This window comes from Syngnathoides biaculeatus, chromosome 1 (assembly GCF_019802595.1).
Source record: "Syngnathoides biaculeatus isolate LvHL_M chromosome 1, ASM1980259v1, whole genome shotgun sequence".
Taxonomy (NCBI): domain Eukaryota; kingdom Metazoa; phylum Chordata; class Actinopteri; order Syngnathiformes; family Syngnathidae; genus Syngnathoides; species Syngnathoides biaculeatus.
Genome location: NC_084640.1, coordinates 16,817,778 through 16,839,183, shown reverse-complemented (window position 1 = coordinate 16,839,183; position 21,406 = coordinate 16,817,778). Strand labels below are relative to the sequence as shown.

General features: G+C 43.1%; 3 protein-coding genes across 7 annotated transcripts; 2 read left to right on the top strand and 1 right to left on the bottom strand.

Annotated features, from left to right (window-relative positions):
- Positions 1-893: 893 nt before the first annotated feature.
- LOC133503370 (protein IWS1 homolog) lies at positions 894-5,233 on the top strand. Of its 3 annotated transcripts, none has more exons than XR_009795725.1 (14): positions 894-1,143; positions 1,517-1,578; positions 1,794-1,826; positions 1,928-1,963; positions 2,379-2,414; positions 2,499-2,528; positions 2,606-2,647; positions 2,733-2,756; positions 2,981-3,025; positions 3,151-3,492; positions 3,582-3,980; positions 4,057-4,099; positions 4,948-4,981; positions 5,070-5,233. XR_009795725.1 is itself a non-coding variant. In XM_061824943.1 (13 exons), exons 1-12 carry the CDS (start codon positions 1,133-1,135, stop codon positions 4,074-4,076), a joined length of 1,083 nt encoding a protein of 360 aa, XP_061680927.1. In that variant the 5' UTR covers positions 894-1,132; the 3' UTR covers positions 4,077-4,099; positions 4,229-4,351. The 3 variants fall into 3 exon arrangements, 1 of the variants encoding a protein (XP_061680927.1); XR_009795724.1 differs by having other exon boundaries at positions 2,730-2,756; XM_061824943.1 differs by lacking the exons at positions 4,948-4,981; positions 5,070-5,233 and adding an exon at positions 4,229-4,351 and having other exon boundaries at positions 2,730-2,756.
- Positions 1,515-21,377, bottom strand: hsf1 (heat shock transcription factor 1). 3 transcript variants are annotated; one of them, XM_061824925.1, is made up of 14 exons: positions 20,984-21,377; positions 20,372-20,480; positions 20,149-20,285; positions 19,938-20,062; positions 19,696-19,771; positions 19,553-19,614; positions 19,269-19,466; positions 18,107-18,252; positions 17,922-17,994; positions 17,741-17,846; positions 17,082-17,135; positions 16,877-16,925; positions 15,739-15,927; positions 1,515-1,575 (listed from the first exon to the last, which is right to left on the bottom strand). In XM_061824925.1, the coding sequence occupies exons 1-13, from the start codon at positions 21,107-21,109 to the stop codon at positions 15,773-15,775; spliced, it is 1,416 nt and encodes a 471-aa protein (XP_061680909.1). In that variant the 5' UTR covers positions 21,110-21,377; the 3' UTR covers positions 1,515-1,575; positions 15,739-15,772. The 3 variants fall into 3 exon arrangements, with proteins under 3 accessions (XP_061680909.1, XP_061680899.1, XP_061680891.1); XM_061824915.1 differs by lacking the exon at positions 1,515-1,575 and adding an exon at positions 15,005-15,143; XM_061824907.1 differs by lacking the exon at positions 1,515-1,575 and having other exon boundaries at positions 15,517-15,927.
- On the top strand, positions 6,189-15,142 carry LOC133503379 (serine-rich adhesin for platelets-like). Its single transcript, XM_061824961.1, has 21 exons — positions 6,189-6,193; positions 6,503-6,567; positions 6,642-6,719; positions 7,070-7,096; positions 7,294-7,335; positions 7,653-7,694; positions 7,781-7,840; positions 8,125-8,154; positions 8,233-8,283; positions 8,344-8,391; positions 9,368-9,394; positions 9,476-9,580; positions 9,662-9,691; positions 11,818-11,838; positions 11,935-11,973; positions 12,057-12,188; positions 13,925-13,972; positions 14,053-14,088; positions 14,689-14,724; positions 14,860-14,904; positions 15,007-15,142. Exons 2-21 carry the CDS (start codon positions 6,516-6,518, stop codon positions 15,039-15,041), a joined length of 984 nt encoding a protein of 327 aa, XP_061680945.1. The 5' UTR covers positions 6,189-6,193; positions 6,503-6,515; the 3' UTR covers positions 15,042-15,142.
- Positions 21,378-21,406: the final 29 nt, after the last annotated feature.

Below are 21,406 nucleotides of genomic sequence, written 5' to 3'. Positions count from 1 at the left end.
ACGATGCTTCGGCGGCGGCTTTCGCTGTTGAATTATGCCGTGTGAAAAGCGACTGCTCTCCGGCCGATTGGGATTTTAGTTTGTTCGCTTTTCTCATTCTCAGCTTGCTTTTCGGCAGAAAGTCGGTGTTGTAATTTCCATGAACAGTTCGAAAATGCCGCTCCCCATTTCATTTCTTTGGTATGACAACAGTACGCTGGCAGATGAGGCAAACGCACTCTGAAAATGACATCGTGAAAAAAATAAGGTCCGCTTCCCATTCTGTATGAAAGTGATACATTTTTGTCTTCTTCTTTGCTCCACATCCATACTCATGTTTGATAAGCTTTCCATACTTTAAGAAAAAAGCAAGGGCTTTAAATAGGGGGGAACTTGCTGACTAGCATATTGTGCCGTTGTTTGCACATGCGCGGTCTTTTTTTCCCCCCCCCCGGCATGCTGTCACAATCGAGCAAAACTGCTTCACATTACGCACCCCTGTTGCAGAAAGTTTTAAGAATTTGTTTGTCATGTCCATACTATGTCATGCCAGTATGGTAGATTCATACCGTCGATGTCAACAAAAAGGGGGGGAAAAACCCTTTTTCAGTATGGACAGGATGAGGAATTCCTATTTGAAAACGTCATAAACCAACAGTTGCAATCACGTTCTTCAAACTTCCAGAATGCGGCGGAATTGTTCAGCTTTTAGTGTGACTCATCTGTGATGAAGACGATGATGATGATGATGAAGACGGCGATGACAATGAAGATGGTGAATGTCAACCTTGACCTTTGAACTGAACTGCACTATTATAAGCATGTCGTCACAACGGCTTAATAGTACAAATCGTGTTCAATTTGTAGGTAGGTCCTCAACTTCTAGTCTTGCTGTTTTTCATGGTCTTGTTTCCTTCTCTTCTACTCTGTTCTTGTCATCTTTTCCTTCTCCTCACTGTTCTTTTCATCTTCTCAATTTGTCACTGGCTATCATGCGAGTGGTGAGGTAGGCAGAGCCGAAGGCGGGGCTAAGGAGCTTCCATAAAAGCGTCTTCTGTCTCTCATGTGATTCGAGAGGTTCAAGTTGAGCTTGTGTGACTGTTGAAGATTAAGTCGCATCTCGTTGACATTTACCGCGTTGACGTCAACCAAAATGTTCACACGGTGAGTTGACAAATTGTTTAGTTGATGTTTTGGATGTTGGCCTTTCTGCGAGTGTAATCATTCATCTTTTGTTCAGTTGCCCGCAAAGTAGAACATATGCATTCTTGATGGTCTTTTATTTAGCTGATAAGTTGGACTTTGTGTCCATATGATCTTGAAGAAATAATGTGCCACAAAACTGGCCAACACTCGAGTCTTCTAGCTTGGAAAAGAAAAGATGCTTTATTTTCTTGAACAAGACAAAACTGAAGCCCTTGAGCTTACCTCATTTGTCACGTGGTCAACTTTTTCAAACCTCAAAAGACAAAAACAAGTGTGCGTCACGTGTGTGTGTGTGTGTGTGTGTGTGTGTGTGTGTGTGTGTGTGTTGTAGGTGTGTCACCCTGTTTCCACTCTTCACTCTTGTCACACTTTGTCTGGCTGTTCCAATACCTGGTGAGATACAGTAGGTTGTTGTCATTAGTCATAGAAGACATTTGTACATGTAGATTTGAAGTGGTAATCACGTTGTCCTATGCTCAATCAACTCAATATTTTTTTTGTTTCTGTTGATTTTGTGATCATTTCATCTTTGAAAGAATCCCGCATATTTTTTTCTGTATTGAAAACGCAATCCTTTGTGTTTATCAAAAAAAAACATTATATTGCAGACAGAAGTGCAGCTCTGCTTGCTCACCTTGACGGTAATTTTGCTTTGGATATAAAAGACATTGAAGATCAAATGAGTGCACGTGATTGACAAACAACACGTGTTGTTGTCTTCAATATTGCTTGTTTTCTGCAGGAAAACCAGCAACACTAGCGGCGACATCCAGACCAGGTGGGCAGGTATCGATCGAAGCAGGTGGTAGTCTCACCACAAGTCGTTTTTTTCCCCTTCTTTCATCTTAGCTTTCACAAATAGGTCCTACTACACCATTTGGCAGGCGTAGCCTGATCTGAATGAAGTGCTACACATGAAATTGAAATCAAATTCACGTGATTCTGTGTCAGCAGTATTAGGATTAGCTACTTTTGCATGTTGGTCAGCTCCTTTTACAACTTCTTCAACATGATTCCAGTCATGATGTAATGTCGTACACTTCCTAACATTTTAGCAACAAGATGACTGACTGTTGAAAACCTGCAGGAAAAAAAAAAGTCTGAAGAGTAGACAGTCCAAGACACTTTCTGTCTTAGGTGGTAATAAATGCGTTGTATAAACTTGCCTTGCCTTGACGTTGTCTATATTTCAGCTCACACTATGTCAGGCAAGACATCACATTCCGCAGGTTAGAGTGCCTCAACGTACGTGTGTGGTTGTGTGTGTGTGCGTGCACATGTTGGACCTGATGCTCATTAAGATATGTCCACAGATGTCGATAACTCCAAAGAACAATCAGAAGGTAGTGTGCGACCTTTTCATCATCGTCATATTCTTGTGCTATTCATGTTAGTCATCCATTATTTTCTCATTGGTCAGCACTACCAAACAATGAGGACACCAACCAAATGAAAGACGGAGGTCTGATTCTCAAAGTCATCATTACTGCACTGACTCCTTTGTGTCATGTGACTGACTTGACAAAGTGTCAATTTCATTTCAGCAGGTGTATACGACGCTCCAGATTCAGGTAGCATGTCTCCTCCTTCGACTGGGTCACGAAGACGTCAGTCAATTGAGGCGTTGTTGTTCTTTAAAAGTACAAATAATCAACAATAACCTTCAACCGTTCATATCTGTCTAGAATGTTGTTGGGTAACTTTCAGCCTTATGCTGCATGTGGCATACTGACGCGCTGTATGTGAGTTTGTTTGTAGTGATGACATCACATGTCAACACGCCGTATCCCCACAGATGGAGGAGCAGAAGGCCCTGACAAGTCATTTATAGAAAGTGACGGTATTACACTTATTTATAGTCTTACACCTTTGTCTGTTCAAGCCTTTCAAGGTCATGAACAACTTTTTTCCCTAACCCCACAACAATCACTACACAGTTGAGAAACTGTTTCTATTTTTCAACAGATCCAGAACCACCACAATCCTCAGACTCTATAAAATCACCAGAATCTGTAGACTCGGCAAATTCTGCTGCGTTATTACAATTTGCGGAATCATCGGAGTCTGCAGGAACATCAGAGTCTGGCGAATCATCAAAGTCTGTGGATACTTCAGAGCTCGCTGAGTCAACAAAGTCTGCAGAATCAGCAGAATCATCAATGTCTGGAGAATCAGCAGAGTCTCTGGCATCAGCCCAGTCTTCTGATTCAGCAGAGTCCTTGGAATCACATGAGACCCCAGAATCACCTGAGTCTCAAGATTCTCTGGAATTGCCAAAATCTCTACAATCGACCGAGTCAGAATCAGGTCAGCTGCTATTTTATCATAAATTGATACCCTCCATCAAACTGAGACATACTGTTCAAGTTCGGCATTCTGCTACCTTCTGTCTCCAGAGTCAAGTTCAGAGGCAAACAAGGACAGCTACAAGGCCAACAGTGATTCTGAGTCTGATGCAATCACAGATGGCATCGACAATGAGGACGATGGTGCTTACCCATTGGACGCATTTGACTTAGAAGAGGGTGGTGAAGTGGATCCTGAGGTCTTAGATGTGGAAGAGGCTCAGGAAAGAAGTGAGATCCCAGAAATTGACTTGTATGACGTATCAGACGTGATGGGAGGGGAGGGGATAAGAGAAGAAAATTCTTCTAAGGATGATATATTGTCCGACGTAAGTATCAGCGTGGAGGATGCTGACCTTGACAAAAATGCCATCAAAGAGGATGTAAACATTGATGAGCAGAATGTTCAAGAACCAGAAGAAAGCTCCCAAATCTCTGACTCCACTGAAGGTGTGGGAAGTCTCAAAACTAAGATATTCCACTAACCCTAAGTCATTTTCTGACCTTGCTTATTCACATTTTACAGCAACTCTTATCAAAAATTAGATTCTACACCCTCCCACCCCAAGGTAAATCTCTCTATAACATTTGGCCCTCAGTCTTTGTAATCTACCCTAGTTTCTGGATGACAGCGTGCACCAGATAATAAGCTGCGTACACTCTGTGTAGTATTTCTTTTTTTTTTTTTTTTTTTTTAGGGTTAGACTCACATACACTAAAATAAGTGGCGAACCCTAACAGGACAAGCCGAAAGGAAAAGAAGAAGACTCACATACACTAACCACACCGGACTATACACGCCGGAAATATACCTTACCTACGGATACTTTGGGAAATTGGATATTCACACAGTAAGACTTTGTAAATGTTTATTTACATACCTTGTTTCCGAATAGCGACTTTAACACGGTAAAAGCAGAAAATTTGTTGTTTTTATTCCTCTGCCTCCTGTTCACTGAAACCACTCATTTAATATTTATTTTAATTTAGTATTTTTTTCAATATAAAATATATAATTTGTGTTCACGCGTGTCGTGCCCTGTCCTGCTTTGAGGGCACCAAAAAAAGTAGTGCTGTCTTCCTCTACACACGGTCGAGGGGTATTCATCTTCTTCTAGGCGCAATTGAGGTAGATTCTTCTTTTTCATGCAATTGAGGCAGATTCATTGGAGGCATCTGCACGAGGCCCAACCATGGTAGAGAACTGCCATGTTTTAATTTGGTTCAAAGAAGTTTTTATTTTACTTTTAACCTCATAGGTACTAGCGACACAAAAAGTACATAGTTTACCCACGTCGTTAAATATGCCATAGAGTTTACAGGGCCTGAAAAAAGTAGCAGCTTGTCATCCAGAAAATACGGTATAAAATATGACGAAGAATTGATACTGATTGTTCTCCTCTTTTTCTTTCTGCAGGAGTGAATTAGCCCTTCGAGCTCCAAATAAGAGGGTGACTACATGATTATCAAGATCCAAATATACTTCTTGTCGTGTAGTACATAGTATATGATGGGCATGTTTGTTTGTTTTTTTTGCAGAAGGAAGCAAAAGCGTTTGACCGCTTGGAAAACATTTGCCATGACAACTTCCCATCTGGATCGCTCGCTTGTGCCTGAGTCTTTGTCGAGTGCTCGTTTGTTCATCCATTACTCTGTCGGCTGAATGAACGTGCTCGTGCCTATTGGGTTAGCTGTTGTAGTGAGCGTCATAGAACAGTATTGGCTGTATGCTAATAAAGATTCAAAGTCAAATGTCATTCTTTTTTGACTTGATATTGTTCATTGATAAAGCTCGTGTTGATCAGCTGGCTAAAACTTCAAGCTTAAGTCTGTGTAGTTCAACCCCGCCGCCCACTTAAAATGATCCAGAATCTCCATTAAAATAAAAAAAACCAACATCAATTTCACAAAAATTTGTCTGTCTGTAACCCTAACCCTAAGGGAGTGGGGGAATCGAATACTTGTTCGGAAAAGTCACAACTTTACGATTGTTCTTCAGTTGATTGCAACCATGTTGTACGGAAGGACAGAAAAAGCACCCTGGGAGCATTTGCAGTCAAAACCAAAGAGATTTTATTTATTCCTACAAATTTATGTCCAGACTAGAACAAAAATCCTCTATCTTCTTATTTCAAATAGGGATCCCCCCCCCCACACACAAACACTTTCTATTTCGCTTAGTCCCCCCCCCCTCGCTCATTCCGTCAGTCCCTTGTTCTCCATCTCTTTCTCTCATTCTCTCTCGCTCTCTCTCACTTGTTTTCTCTCTCCTTTTCTAAGATCCAGATGGAAGGAACAAGAGTTTCTGTTTAATTTTTGGAGAACATTGCATGTATTGTTGAGCATCAGAAGTTAATTGCAGCTCTGGACGGGGTTAGAGTCAGGTTACACGGTGGGAAGTGAGTAGGTAGGGAGTTGCACTCTGCCTCCTACTTATCCACATGGAAGAGTGACCGAGTAGAACAAGATGAAGTTTCTTCAAAAACATGAATGAAGAAAGCTACTGGTTTTTACATGATTCAAACAGACACACACCCATGCACACACCCATGCACACACACACACACACACACACACACACACACGAGTGCCATAACCCCGCCTCCTGGGTATAAAATGCTGCAGCAAATCTTTTCTGCAGTAAAAAACATCATGTCGCCTTGGTGAGTACTCTTGTATGGCAGCGATGGTGGTGGCATAATTCATGGTCTTGATAATGACGAAAGAATTTACATTAGAGCAAACTATTTGATGGACAAGGTTGTAACCATTTTTTGATTGCAATAGTGACTATTCAATGGACTTGTTGGTGACTTGTGATGATAACGAAGTAATGAACATGATGGTAACTCATGATTGGACGCGACAGTGACTAATTGCTGGAAACCAAAGTGACCAATGATCGACCTTGGTCCCATCTGCAATGAACAACTCCCAATGAATGTGTGATATGATTGATTTGTATTCCTCAGGAACTTGCTCTGGATGTCGGCGCTGGTCGTCCTGGTAACGACAGCAGTAACAGCTCCCGTGGAGGGTAATCCTTAAAAAAGGCAATTCAGTGTTCGGATGTGTTCGGATGGGGATATGAGACGTGTGGCTGTTTTCCAGAGCGGCAGGAGGCGGAGCTTACAGGGGAGGCGGAGGGCGACCGGTCTGAGGGGATCGACCTTTCTGAGGAAGATGAAGGTATTGATTGATTGATTGATTGATTGATGAGCTTCCGAGACTCAGGAAGCTCCTCGCGGTTATGATCGGCCTTCAAAAGATTCCCCTTGTCACGGTCAGCCAACAGGAAGGGAGATAGGGCAGCTTGCTTCGGAATTGACAAAACTTAAACTGCAAATTGAAACTAAGAGCTTCATGTTGGAATGATCAATCGCATAAGAATGAGAAGGGATCAAAGAGTGCATAGAGCAGATCAAGAAGGTGAAGTGGAAGTTGATTATTCGGTAGTGAACCGATAATTTCAAAATAAGCAGGTGCGTATAACAGAGAAGATGGACAAAAAAAATGTGGATTTGTTGTTTTCCTTTCAGATGATGACGACTCCACAAAGAAGGAGGGTGAGACGGGCCCACCTTTCACCAACATAACAAAAAGTCAATCTAAAATCTCTCTTATTTGGGAAAAAGGGAATTCCGCAACAAATTCAAGATTGGGGATAGACCAACTATTTGAATGAAAGCCAAGCATTGTGAAGTTTTTAATTAAGTGCAAGAAACATGAGCACTCTTCACCCACCCTCTGCCCTCCTCTCTAGCAGGACCTCCAAGGGCCCACCAGAGCGCAGCGGGGGCTTCAGGTAAGTCGACACCTGCCATCTTTTCCACCCTCAAACCTTGTTTTATTCAATGTTAATCCTGCTTAAAAAGTGAGATGACATGCCAAGGAACACAAGCGGGGGTAGCTTCAGGTCTGCGCACTTCATCACGACAACCTGCAAGTCCCGAAAACCTTGTTTAAATGACACATTCAATTGCTATAGCTGGGAGACATTGTAGTCATGATCAACAAAGGTTTAAAGATATTGTCTTAGCTTTGTCTCGTTCATCGTTAGCTCTTCTCTTTTGTCTTTCATTTCATTTAATGCTGTTAATAATTGGAATCTGGTTAACCCAGCAGGTGCCAAACCCGATGTGTCGTCCGTTTTCGACATTGGCGGTGAGGGAACATCCGGAAAAGAATACGCAGTCAGAATGTGATGACTGTGTGTCAGGCGTTCTGATGCCTGTTTGTAACCCGGTCAGGTGCTCAGGAGGCCTCAGCTCCCGCAGGACAGTCAGATGGAAGGATGGACGCTACAGCAGGTGAATGAGAGGCCAACGAGATACAGATACAGACAGTTTGCCCATATCATATGAACTGCCAAGCATTTCAAAAGACCCAGAAGAAAAGGGTCACATGTAACAAATCAAATCAATCTTGAAAAGACAAATGTCCTTTTCAGACTTCAATGATGCAAAAGCTCTCTACACATACACCATGTACTGTATGTGTAGAGAAGTCTCTGTAGTTTATACACAATGGATTAGGATTTCATTCAACAGTGGCTGCTTGTTTTATTTTCCTCATTCACGTTTTGTTTCTACAGATTCTGACGTAGAGGAGACGCATTCCAACGGTAAATAGCTTTCAAATAATCAACGACAAGGATGACCGATCCAACTGTCTCCTAATAGATGTGAGCGTTGTGCTTCAGCCAATAGACAGGAGCTGTCCAACGGAAGGGGCGGAGCTGAGGAACCGATCGGTAAGCGTAACTGGAAGGGACAATGGGGGCAAGATTGTGAGCCGTGTGATTCCTTGTCAGGTGCGGAGATGTCCTTTGAGGGCGGAGCTTCTCCCCAAGAGTACACAGGTGAGTGTCCAGTTGAAGCGTGTCCCGCTGGGGTGTTGTAGGTGGAGTCTGACATGAAATTAGAAGGTGAGTGACCGTTCTTTGTTGCACCCATTCGGTTGGAACAACGGGGATGCCGGCCCCACCACTTCCTGTTCGGGCTGCTGGTTGAGCAAAGTTAGCGTGACGACGTTAGCCATCAAGTCAGCCATCCCTCGTTACTCCTCCCGTTGATAACAATCCTTAGTCAGTCAGTCGTGTCATTAAGCAACCGATCCACCGTTAAGGGTCAATTGCAGGTGGCCGAGGTACAAGTTGTATTTAAAACTTGATATTTCTGATCGACTATGTGACTTGGGGGAACGGAGGAGTTGAGTTCATGTGCCTCAATCAAGAACAATCAATCTGCTACGGTTTATAATAAAAAGTACAATTGACTGTACATTGAATCTCGGGTTTCCAATTCTGAAAACAAACGAACTGTAAAAAATGGCAACTGCCCAACAAAAGTTGTTTCAACACCCCAAAATATACACAAGATAGTAGAAAAGAATACAAATACGTGAAGGTTTATGAAAATCAACTTTTGGGTTCATTATTGCACAGCAATAGAAGAGAAGACACTGGAGACAGGACACGGATTCATTTGCCATCCTCCTGCTTTCACACTAGTCAACTGCAGTAAAGACCAGACTCTGTGTACAAGGCAGCCTGTGTCAGTCTAGTATACACGATACACTGTTTGCTATTTACGGCTTCTGATTCACAACGCCAGGGTTAGATTAGGGTTAGTAGTCCTAATCCCTAACCCTGTAGACATCAATGTAATCCAGCATGTGGTCCCAGATTAAGGATGAGCACCAGACGTGGCTGGACGGAACCGACGCAGCAACGTGGAAACCGAGTCTTTAAAGACCAAAAGAGAACATGTGAGATTCTCTCAACAAAAATTGAATTCCAAGATTAATGTGATTTGCTTTTCTTTTGGCTCAACCAGGTGAACAAACTTTGACCGACTCCACAGGTCTTTTGTTTGTTCTTCTTTCACAAATTTATCATATTCAGTATGAACATAAGATTACTGATTTGAGTTGTTTTGATGCAGATGAAGAAAGCTTGACTGAGTCTGAAGTCATCAGCCAACCAGGAGAGCGTGCCTCTGACCAATCACCTTCGACTACCATCTCAGGTTACGCACGAGAGGACTCATGTACTTTAGAGCTCTCTGTAATTTTATTAGGAAATTGTCAAAAACAGCTTTGTAACCTGTCCTATCCTATTTTTCCTTCAGCATCTTCCTCGTTCTCGTCATCACAAGCAGGTAATCAAACAAGAGATGAAGTCCAATGTACTTGAATGTTTCTAATCAAAATTATGAATACATGAAAACTGGCATAAGAACTTGGGTCTTGGGATATGGGGTAGGGTCACATGTTTCGTGTGCCAATGTAGACCAAAAAAAAAAAAAAAGACTTTTTTTTTTTTTCTCTTGCTCCAACAGCATATGGTTTTGTAAAATAATACAAGGTGTGTCGTGACAGGAGGCGTACCACAACAGCTCAAGATGTGCAGTCATCCCTCATTGTATCACGGTCCATTTCTTGCAAATTCAGCAAGTGGCAAAATTTTTGAAAGATCAATGGGGTAAATCTGATCTTGTAAGCTTCAAAGGCTAAATGAGTTACATTTGGTAGCAGTGACTCACAGGAAATGAATTGGGTTCTTGTCCGTAATGAAGACAAGATATGCAACTCAGATAAAACCCCAAATGGTTTCAGAATTTATAGGACTTCTTCTTCTTCTTCTTTTCCTTTGGGCTTGTCCCGTTAGGGGTCGCCACAGCGTGTCATCTTTTGCCATCTTAGCCTATCTCCTGCATCTTCCTCTCGAACCCCAACTGCCCTCATGTCTTCCCTCACCACATCCATAAACCTTCTCTTTGGTCTTCCTCTCGCTCTTTTGCCTGGGAGCTCCATCCTCAGCATCCTTCTACCAATATACTCACTCTCTCGCCTCTGAACATGTCCAAACCATTGAAGTCTGCTCTCTCGAACCTCGTCAGCAAAACATCCAACTTTGGCTGTCTTTCTAATGAGCTCATGTCTAATTCTATCCAACCTGGTCACTCCGAGCGAGAACCTCAACATCTTCATTTCTGCCACCTCCAGTTCTGCTTCCTGTTGTTTCTTCAGTGCCACCGTCTCTAATCCGTACATCATGGCCGGCCTCACCACTGTTTTGTAAACTTTGCCCTTCATCCTAGCGGACACTCTTCTGTCACATAACACACCAGACACCTTTCGGCAGCTGTTCCAACCCGCTTGGACCCGTTTCTTCACTTCCTGACCACACTCTCCATTGCTCTGTATTGTTGACCCCAAGTATTTGAAGTCGTCCACCCTCGCTATCTCTTCTCCCTGTAGCCTCACTCTTCCCCCTCTACTTTTCTCATTCACGCACATATATTCTGTTTTACTTCGGCTAATCTTCATTCCTCTCCTTTCCAGTGCATGTCTGTCTGGAAATTCTAAAAGATAAGCCTTTTTTTCTGGAACATATTCACAAATACAAACCTTAGCTCAATGAAGAGCTACAATGATGAAAACAATACAATTATGACTGGCACAAAGCAAGCGAATCATGATGTTTTAGATTCAAAGATGTCACGCTGTGGCGACCCCTAACGGACAAGCTGAAAGAAACTTACTATTTCATAACTGCAATCATTTCTGGGTTACCATAATGCTTCTTGTTGACTACATCGCAGTCAATTAGTGTGAGGAAGGGTCCATTCGGGAAATGGCCAGTTGATACCAGATGCCTGAGAGGCAATCCATGTTTTTCGTGTGTTGTTGGCGAACTCAAGTGGACAAAGACAATAAATGCGCCCATCGAAAGCACACTATCACAAATTAGGATTGAAAAGCTTGCATTTAAATTACGTTTTTTTTTTTTTTTTTTAAATAGGGTAACGGACAAGCCGAAAGGAAAAGAAGAAGAAGTTAATTTATTTTCAAAAAAAGTGTAGAATGAAAGTTGAAGTAGTACAATAGTACAGTGTGCCATTATGAAATGTAGAACAATGGAAGGTCGATTATTAAAGTAGGTGTATCGAATAGAACTTTATTATGAGACCAGAACGCATACCGGTAATATAATGGAACTGTATCATGAAAGAAGATGGAGTAGAATACTAGAGTGTGCCATTATCCGGTCTGGGACAATAGAAGGTGAATTATGAAAGTAGGTGTCATACAATTGTACTGGATTATGAGAGCAGAAGGCATAATACAACATTACAAAATGTATTATGAGAGTAGGTGTACCACAAACACACAAAGCGTACTCCAAGTGCAAGTGAACAAATTGAGATTGGCCAATTTTCGCTAATCGGTTAACAGCTCAAGTGTGTTGATCGTCTTTCATGTTTTTTTTTTCTCTCCACAGAAGACTGGTCGCAAGCAAACGGTACCATCAATTGTCTTTTGGAAATCTTTAGTAGTGACCTACAACTGCTTGGAAGAAGTGCATACGAGCCGACGCTGAGCGCACTGTGTTGAACAGGAAATGGCCGACAGACTCCACTCCTAGACAATGATGGAGGTCAACCAATGATTGAGACCCTTGAGCCACAAAAGAAGAATGGCACAAAATTCCAGCAAAGTTCTTCTTCTTATCTCCCACAGTGACAGCTCGTCTGACTTTCTTCAGCGGACCACCGACGGATGTCACAGAAAACAAGCGAACCGCGACCCCTCCCGTACTTCAACTATCAACTTCGGCCGAGGACGTGACCCGCCCCTATATGGACGGCACGGGTGAGCCTCCGCGAGCGTGAGAAGGTTGGCAGTGGTGGCGAGTGACCAAGTACGAGGGAGAAGAAAGATATTCCATATTCAACGCTTAATTTGAAAACAATGTTGTTTGATATAGAACCTACCCAAAAGGCAGGCTTGTGCCATCCTAAAAACTGTTTCTGATATAAAAAAAAAAAAAAAAAAAAAGAATGACACCTCTCCAAGAACTTAAATTCTTCAATTATCTTTAGCTATTTTTTTTTATACTAATTTTACTCAGGAATTTGAATGAAAACTGTACAGTGCAGAAGGGTCTTTTCTTCATCAATTAATGTGTACCTGACCCAAAACAAACAGAATGTGACCGCTGTGGTGTCTTGAGATAGTAACCTGGCTTGAAGTTTACCATCAAATTACATATCGAACAAAGCAAATTACACTTTTTTTACAGATAAATTTTGCCTTCGCAATACGCTTATTAGCTAAATGCCAGCACAAAATAGAAAACACCGTAGACCAGCTAACCAATTGCATTGAGTTATTCTTACCAAAGGATAATTGAGCACAAATAGTGGAACAATACATGTAGACAGACAATATAACAGACGCAAGTATTCTTTATGAAAACTTAATACTGCCACTTGCGGAGTCACTCAAGAAGGGTTGTTAAACCGGTTTGATCTGAGACTGTATTATACCGCACCTCGATGGCCAAGTCTCTCAATCTCTCTCTCTCTCTCTCTCTCTCTCACACACACACACACACACACACACACACACACACACACACACACACACACACACACACACACACACACACACACCAGAAGCAGCCGCAATGAATTCATCACGATGTATAGACCGTTTCAGTCTTTGCACTCCTGACTACATTATTATTCTACTTTTCAAATTATGAAGTACAATATTATACAGTGCTATTTTCCTCATTAAAAAAAATGCCTAACATTTCTGTAGTTTCGTGGAGGGATGCTACAATTTATCAGTGGCATTTCCATGAGGTCTATAGCATTCACTCAAGCATCCTTCCATTTTCTTCACCACTTATCCTCACAAGCGTCTCGGGGAGTGCTGGAGTCTACCGCAGCTGTCAACTGCAGGAGGCGGGGGACACACTGAAGTAGTTGCCAGCCAATTGCAGGGCACCGAGAGACAAACAGCCACACTCACAATCACACCGACAGAGCAATTTCGAGTGTCCAATTAATGGTGCATCTTTTTGAGATGTGGGAGGAAACCAGAGGGCCCGCAGAAAAGCCACGCAGGCACGGGGAGAACATGTCAACTCCACATAGGCGGGGCCGAGATTGAACCCTGGACCTGAGAACTGTGAGGCCAGCACTTTACAGCAATGCCATCGTGCCCTAAAACATTCATCTCGTCTTATTTTGGGTTTTTGCTCTTTTGTTCAGACTTTTTTTTTTTTTTGAGTGAAGATGCATTTCCATTCCATGATTTGATATACAAGTGTTTTGAGTTGTGTGGTGACAGAGTAATTGCAACTCATAATATCTTAAGGCAGCACGGTACTTTTGCACCCTGTGCCAGGTGGCCATGTTGTTTACCATGTCACATGATGGCACTAAAAGTTGTCCATTCTTGTGCACACTCAGCCACCAGGGGGCGCATTCACCCGCACGCCACAGTCATGTGTACGCGCAGGGACCAGCTGACCCATCACAATGGGACGCGAGTCCATAGCGACCGTTGTGGTAATTTCACTGTAACTTTTGTCACAGGCACGGCGACCTGGCGCACTGACGCCGTTACCATGGCAACAAACTCAGGTAAGATGCTGCCGCTGACCGAGCACTGATGTAACGTTATCGAAAGGGGCCGTCAAACTGTGTTTGTGTTTCTACGGAAGTCTTTTCAGAGCCAACAGGAACACCCTTGGACTCGAGTGAGTTTCCAATTTTATTTTCAAGGGCAAAATTTGGACTGCTTTGGGAAATTATTCAATCGCTCGCCACCCCACAATCGCCATATTGGGGGTTTCATATAGTGGATGATGACAATATGCGACCGAGTTAGCCGACAGTGACCCCGCAAACTTGCAGTCAAGCCACGCATGCTTGACTGCAGCGTGCATTTTGTAGGGTGGGAATCAATCCCCAAAATTAGGATTGGCGATTATTCAAGATGTTTTTTTGGATTATTTGTTTCAATGCAATTCTAATGGGCATCAATCACATGCTGATTTTTGCAATTTGCACTCAAGCTTGGTCCTTATCCACGCCCAATAGTTGGGCTCCAAGGTATCTAACAAATACTTTTGTTGTAATTCAGCAATTGGAAATGAGGGAACGATTGCAAACAAAGCTGAATCACAACAAAGATATTCAAGGTGCATTGTAGGATACATTGCGGGCACTCTTAACACACATTTCACCACCACAGTCCACTTGATAGATAGGCCGGCTACTATGTAGTGGAAAAGGAGGGGTGAGCACAGGAACCCGGTTGCGCTGACATCATGTGACTTGGCATTTGGGTTGTGCAGGTGGCAGACAGGAATCTAATGAAACCCAGAAGGCCGGTGAGTCTCGGCACGTTCACGCCAACACAAAGAAGCTCCACAGCAAACGTCATGATGTCGGAATCTTGTCATAAAGATGATGATTTTGATGAGTACTGTGCTTTGGACATTGCCGGCGTGGCTTGTTCTCCACAGATTCTGTCACTGAACAGTACAGGTCTTGGGGTCAGGATCCTGAAGGTAAAACCATCTTTGTCTTCGCGAATCATTTGAGCAGCGCTCGTATCGGTCGCCTTGACACAACATCTGGAAAGTCCCACGATGCCTTGTTTGTGCGTGAAGGTGCAGAGAACGTGGAACTGGAGGACACCTGCTGACTTCCAGCACAAGCCTCAAGTTCACTTGTCCCGTCGCTGTTTACGGTGCACCGCCAAATAAGCACGTTCCATCCGTTGTCTTTAGGCCCCGCTCACAGCGTCCTTTGGTTTGGAAATATTTAATAAAACGGCTGTTCGTCAGTTGTCTAACCGATTTGATAAGCAGATGAACTTGACATTAAAATGCCTTAATGGATTCGCATGAAATATTTGTGTGTTTTTGTGTTCTACACAAGTCAGTCAAAATAACGCTTCTCAGGATGAAAAGTACAGTGGTAATAGCACATTAATAAACATATTGCCAAATGGAATATATTGCTATATGAATTCCTCTGACCCTCAAAATTAGTTAGGTTTTCTGTCTACTAAAATCCCAGCAGAGTTGAATTCATTTTAAAAGCTAATTATCTGCTGTAGCTAACGAAGTAGCCTGTGTGCGCACGCGTGGATGTGGCAGGTCACAAGACTCCAGGAATACGCACAAACATGTTTAATGTAGCTCAACAGGACATCTTTACTATATCTGTTGACAACCAATCCCATCTTATCTGTGCTGGCTGTTTCCATGGTAACCGAATAAATACATGGTAAATGTTTCTCAAAATATTCTATTCCTTCTCATTAAAAATGTCATGAAAGCAAAAGAAAAAAAAGATGGATGGTGAATCGTCTGCATAGTGACACCTTGACCTCTGACCTGATTGTCATCCTGGAGTCCCTCCCTCTTCGTGTCAGAGGTCAGAGTTCATGTTGGCGCTCAGGTCAGGGCCGAGCAAAGGCTCCGGCTCCGGCTCCAACTCCAGAAGCGACGGCAGGTCAGCCGCATCCCCGTCCTCACTGATTGGCTCACAAATCGGAATGGGCGTGTACTGCACCAGCTGCTTTCCTGGAATGATCACAGGAAAAGGAAAAAAAAAAAAAAAAACTTCAATTTCATTATTCTACAGCCGGACCTTCGATTTAAGAGATTCTTCATTTGTTGCGCCGCGAAGGTCAGAACTCGATTTCCCTCGCTGAAATATTTATTTACCCTGCCCCTCCAAAAACCAATTCTCACTGGGGTCGCGGCAATGCTTGAGCATATACCAGCCGGCATTGGGCAAGAGGCGGGGTACACCCTAAACTGGTCCACAGACAATTGCAAGGCACTTACTAAGAACAACCATTAACAGTATGGGCAATTTACAGCCTTCAATTAACCTCCCATGCATGTTTTTAGACGGAAGGAGGAAAACCCACGCAGGCGCGGGGAGAACATGCAAACCCCAGGTCCACTTTGAATACGGGTCCTCAGAACTGTGAGGCCGATTTGGTAACCAGTCGTCCGTCGTGCCGCACTCCACTAGAAAATATGCAAATAAAGACAATGGAAAATGTCCGGAAATAAACCACCGCACTGCAGTATTTGTGCGCGCTCAATTAACGGGCGTGGCCAAGGAAGTGAGGTCAAGATTTGCAAATGGCGCTCACGTCAGCCATGTGTGCTTTGCCTCATGCTCCTTGTGTTTGTTTTCATTTTCTATTTGTGGCTGAAAGTGTGGCCGCAAGTGCAGTGACTGCTCCTAAGCTGCAAACCACCACTATCTCTTCTCTCCACCCCCCCACCGATATTTGAAGCTTGCTCCAACCTCAAATGTTGCCTCACAACACAAAGAAAACTGAGTAAGGAACAGCTCATAACTCAAAAGAAAAAAAAAAAAAAAAAGTTGCGTGCGGCACTCATAAGTCAAGGGACATCATAACTTCTTAGATTTAACTATGTATTACATAATTTCACAGACTTTCATAATATTTCATAATTTTCCATTACTAGTCAGTTGCGTGTGTGCTCCTACCGGTATTGTCGCTTTCATCAGCTTCTTTGGGGAAGTTGTCACAGAGAAGCTGCGAACAAAACAACTTTTTTTTTTAAAAGGGGTGATATCACCTGACATTCAAGTGTGATCATGCTTTCAAAAAATGAGTTGCCATGTCGTGAATTAACGCTGGAATATAATTTCAAATTCACGTAGTGAGAATTACAAGTGTGATTGCACTCACGGCGTCCAGAGCGCTGATGTCAAAGTCACCTGGAGGACATGATGGGCTGAAGAACTGAACACACAAAAAGTGATTGAGACGTGTGTGTGTGTGTGTGTGTGTGTGCGTGCGTGCATTACTCGTTCACTCACAACCAGGGCTTGACATTAACACCGACCAAATGCACGAGAATTTTACCAGTGCAGGACCAGAGGTGGGTAGTAACGCTCTACCTTGACTTTGTTACATTTACTCAAGTAATATTTTAAGAGATCAGTTACTCACTAGTTATTTTCCTGAAGTACTTTTTGCATTCAGTACTTTCTTACTCTTGATTAAGTAAATACTTAAGATGACAACTTTTTACTTTTGTCATATTATTCTGAAATAACATTACTCTTACTTGAGCACAATATTTGGCTACTTGAAGCACCTCTGGTGGTGGGTAACATCCACTCCCAGTAGATCTTTTTTGGGAGGTTGCATTTCGATTGGGAGACAATTCTGTTAGCACCGACCTCCCCGCTTTGCCAATTTTGACCTGTAAAATTTTAGGGAAATATTGGGTCATGTAAATAATACAAAAGATGAATAATGCTGGGAAACTACAAGCCACAGTGCCTGGCAAGCAGAAAAGTTCATGTCAAGCCCTGATCACAACCCAATTAGAACAAACACACCTCCATTAGTGGTGACGTGTCAAAGGTGAAGGTTTGGTTGTTCAGGATAGTCTGCAGGTTTTCTAGGTTGTTGTCAATTGTCTCAATGTGATCGGATAATTCAGACCTGAAAAAAAAAAACACACAGACACACACCTGATGGTGATGTTTTGTGCGATAGTTAAGAGCCTCATGAACTTACTTGTCAATACAGACAACTGTCTGACACGTCTGAGCTGGGTTCGTGTCTGTGGCAGCTGGGTTATCCCTGAGGGCTGAAGTAAGGGCAATAAAAAAAAGAGAAGAGGAATATTTGGGGGACTTAAACACCTACATCACTAGCAAGAATACCAAAATGAGGCAATAGCAAATGAGAAGACGACTTGCCAGTTGTGGTGCTGGTGTCTGGCGTGTCGTTGTCCTGCAGGATGGAGTTGATGAAGGTGGTGGGAGAAAGGGGCGTGTCTCCAGATGTAAGCCCCTCCCCCACGTCGGGCCCAACAAGCTCCTCCTCCTTAACATTTGGCGTTTTTCTGCGGACGCAAGGAAAACGACGTCAAGCAGACCTGATTTGCACCAGAGGATTCTGTTGTAAAGGTCAACACTGCCACTTGCTGAATAGGGAGTAAGTTTCTTTCGGCTTGTCCCCTTAGGGTTCGCCACGGCGTGACACCTCAGATGAAGGCTCATATTTGTTTGGCAAAGTTTTTTTTACGCCGGATACCCTTCCCGACGCAACCCCCTCTTGGGGAGTAGAGTCCGCAGTGAGATATGAACTCACGAACTCTGGTTTACCAAACCAATGCTCTAACCACTGAGCTATGGGGCCTGCCACGTGCTGAATACAACCACAAAAAAAAACAGCATCTTTCTTCTTTGTTGATGAGGTAGAATTTCAGAACATATAGAATACCAAGACAAAATTTCACAGGTTCACTATGTTTGAATTCAACAACAGTCATGGCATGGATGCATTTGGCGCAATTTTCCTGGAGCCACATCAACATTAACTTCATCAGTCATGCACTGCAATTATCTTGGAAATTTTTTGGCTTCAAATCAGACCCAAGTACGTCTCCTAAGATAGGGAAACCAGCGAGTGGCATTATTAGGAAGTCTAAATGTCATTACTGATTGAGGGAAAAAAAAGGAAATAGCTAAACAGTGAAAAGACAGAAAAATGATTGATTATGTGGATAAATGGGAAAAAAGGTCGCTGGTGATAGCTTTTAAGAGGCTCTATCAATGCCTGAAACTAAACCTCATATCTGAAAAATGTATATATGTTTTCAAACATAAATAAATCTTATGGTTTTCTGTCAAGGTGAAATCAAAATCTGTCAAATTGGTTTTGCATTTGGGCACTAATTTGATAGCGAACACGCCCCATTTTGTCTTCATGATTGTACTAACTGGTTTTGACTCTTATTTCCATTCATGTCAATCGCAGCCTGTGGGTTGGAAAACTAAGCATGAAAAGAATAAATTCATAATAACCCTCAACTGAGGTGTGACATTTTTGCTAATGTTGCATCAGCTTCCTCCTCACCCCACTTGCGTCCAACCAGTGACGGTCTCCTCTGCGGGTGGCGTGGCCAACTCCGTGACATCAGAGATGATCGGTCCGGAGCTGACGGAGGATTCTGCCGGGAACAGAGTGGGCGCAGCTTGGACAGGATCAAAGGAAAACGATCGCGTGTATTTTGGCAGGGAGTGGGCGGAGCTCGAGTCATTTAGCATCAGCGGGCTGCGAATGCGATGACAAAAATATATATAGATGAAAAATTGAAACATTGACAAAGACAACAACAACAAATACACAAGTAAACTTGCAGTTTTCTCTTGACTCCCATGATCCTGTTGGACTGGACCAATGACACCAGGAACTGGATCAACTGCAGATGGCCAAACATGCGGATAAGGACACTTCAAATAAAACAAAGCAGGCTGATGTTGAGTTGCGGTGGCATCAATACCTTGTTGACCATTTTCTGCTGTTGAGCGTGTTTCTGCCTCAGACACACGACCTCCCTCCATAAAGCCTCGTTCTCACTGAAACACACAAAAAAGATTTTGTTAGGCTTGGTTCAGTCTGCTCGGCTTCTGTCCTTAAACAACTGCAAGACCCGCAGGACCTGCACAACATGAAGACCTGCAAAGTCTTGTTGCAAACATTCTTCACAGGAAATGAACCTGGTCTAGACTTAGAAGTTCTTACTGTTTCATGGTATTGATTTTGGAGTCAATGGTCTCCTGCTTTCCCTTCATCGCCTGCACGTCATTTAGGAGTCTGTTGACCTCATGAGACGATATCTTACCATCTTCCTGACGCACCGAAGACACCTGCGCAGAGGCAGCGTTGTCAGGGAGGTTAGGTTAGGTTAGGTTAGGGGGTGTTTCCAGGTGTGTCTTCGGGCGCTTGTACGTACATTGGTGACTTTGCGTTTGATATTCTCCAGCAGGTGCTCTTGGCCTCTGACAAAGAACGGGTGTTGAAATTCTGTGTCATCTTTCTCTGGTTTCAGCAACCCGCCCTGCTCCATGTGGACTACCTTGCGGAAGCCATCTTGGGGAAAAAATGAGGAGCAGTCATATGTGCGAAAGCTTGGACAGTGAACACAAGCGGCAGATTTCTTAGGAACATGTACTCACACATGTTGAGCTGTCGAATAAAGCTGGCCATGTTGTTGTGTTTAAAGAACTTTGGCAGGACCTCTTTGGAGAAACAACCTTGATCGTAGACATGGAAACTGGTTCCACTCTGACATTGACAAACGAAGTTGTAAAGGTTGGGATGGAGCAACAAGTTCATCTGCTTCCAGATGCCTTCAAAGCTAACCAAACATTCAAACGTTAAATTCTCCACTCGGCAACTGCGCAACATGAATATATTGGGAAAAAATAAAATCTAAATAAAAGTTAAATCAATTTGCGCAACTCGGTATATTCAAAGTTTTAAATTTTATTTTATTTACATCATAAAAATTACATTAATTTATGGTCGGAAGTTTTCAAAATCATTTCTATTCTGCATAGTTAATGTAGTCCGTCATCATTTCGTTCCACTGCTCTCACACCATACCAAAAAAAGTACAAAAGTAATGATACTTTTGTACTTACTTTGTAATTTTGCATTTGTCTCTAGCTGTTAGCTCTTAGCAGTTAGCCTCCATTCGTGTGACTGCGGGTTAAGCTAACCCTAAACGTGCCCGACACTACGTGACTACGTTCGACGTCACCGAGCTCAAAGTGCTCAACTCGTACCGGACTCCAGCAAATGAGGGGGTCTGTGTCAGGGTCTTCCAGCAAAGTCCACAGTTTGGTGAGGAAGGCCGGGACGTTACTGGCTGTCAGCTGAGAGCCTTCGATCGGACCTCTTGTGTACTCCATCGGCAGGACCCAATCAAACAAATGCGCTCCCCGCTGCAGGCTCGGACGGAACAACTGAAGAGCTATGCGGGCGGCGCGGAGTTCTTCTCGTCTCCCCGCTCTCCAGTAGTTTCAATACAAACTCGCACAAACAAGCACGTCGTTTCTATGGGCTAGTATAGTGGAAAATTCCAAAACACGCAACTGCGCAGCACGAACAACGTCGCGGGGTGATGACGTATGTACGTCAAAATGGGCCCAAAATATACTTTCTGTTTAGTATTTTATTATCTTCTTCTATCGTTGTTGTTTACAAGA

Bases quoted from the DNA above. Each gene is read 5' to 3' on its own strand.
- LOC133503370 (XM_061824943.1), top strand. The intron at 1,827-1,927 runs GTAATTTTGCTT...TGTTTTCTGCAG, and splicing joins TCTGCTTGCTCACCTTGACG to GAAAACCAGCAACACTAGCG. The intron at 2,529-2,605 runs GTAGTGTGCGAC...CTCATTGGTCAG, and splicing joins CTCCAAAGAACAATCAGAAG to CACTACCAAACAATGAGGAC.
- LOC133503379 (XM_061824961.1), top strand. From the start codon at position 6,516: ATGTCGGCGCTGGTCGTCCTGGTAACGACAGCAGTAACAGCTCCCGTG. The intron at 7,097-7,293 runs GTGAGACGGGCC...CCTCCTCTCTAG, and splicing joins CGACTCCACAAAGAAGGAGG to CAGGACCTCCAAGGGCCCAC. The intron at 7,336-7,652 runs GTAAGTCGACAC...TGGTTAACCCAG, and splicing joins GAGCGCAGCGGGGGCTTCAG to CAGGTGCCAAACCCGATGTG.
- hsf1 (XM_061824925.1), bottom strand. From the start codon at position 21,109: ATGGAGTACACAAGAGGTCCGATCGAAGGCTCTCAGCTGACAGCCAGT. The intron at 19,615-19,695 runs GTATTGATGCCA...GGCCATCTGCAG, and splicing joins AGCAGAAAATGGTCAACAAG to TTGATCCAGTTCCTGGTGTC. The intron at 15,928-16,876 runs GTAGGAGCACAC...TGATCATTCCAG, and splicing joins TGATGAAAGCGACAATACCG to GAAAGCAGCTGGTGCAGTAC.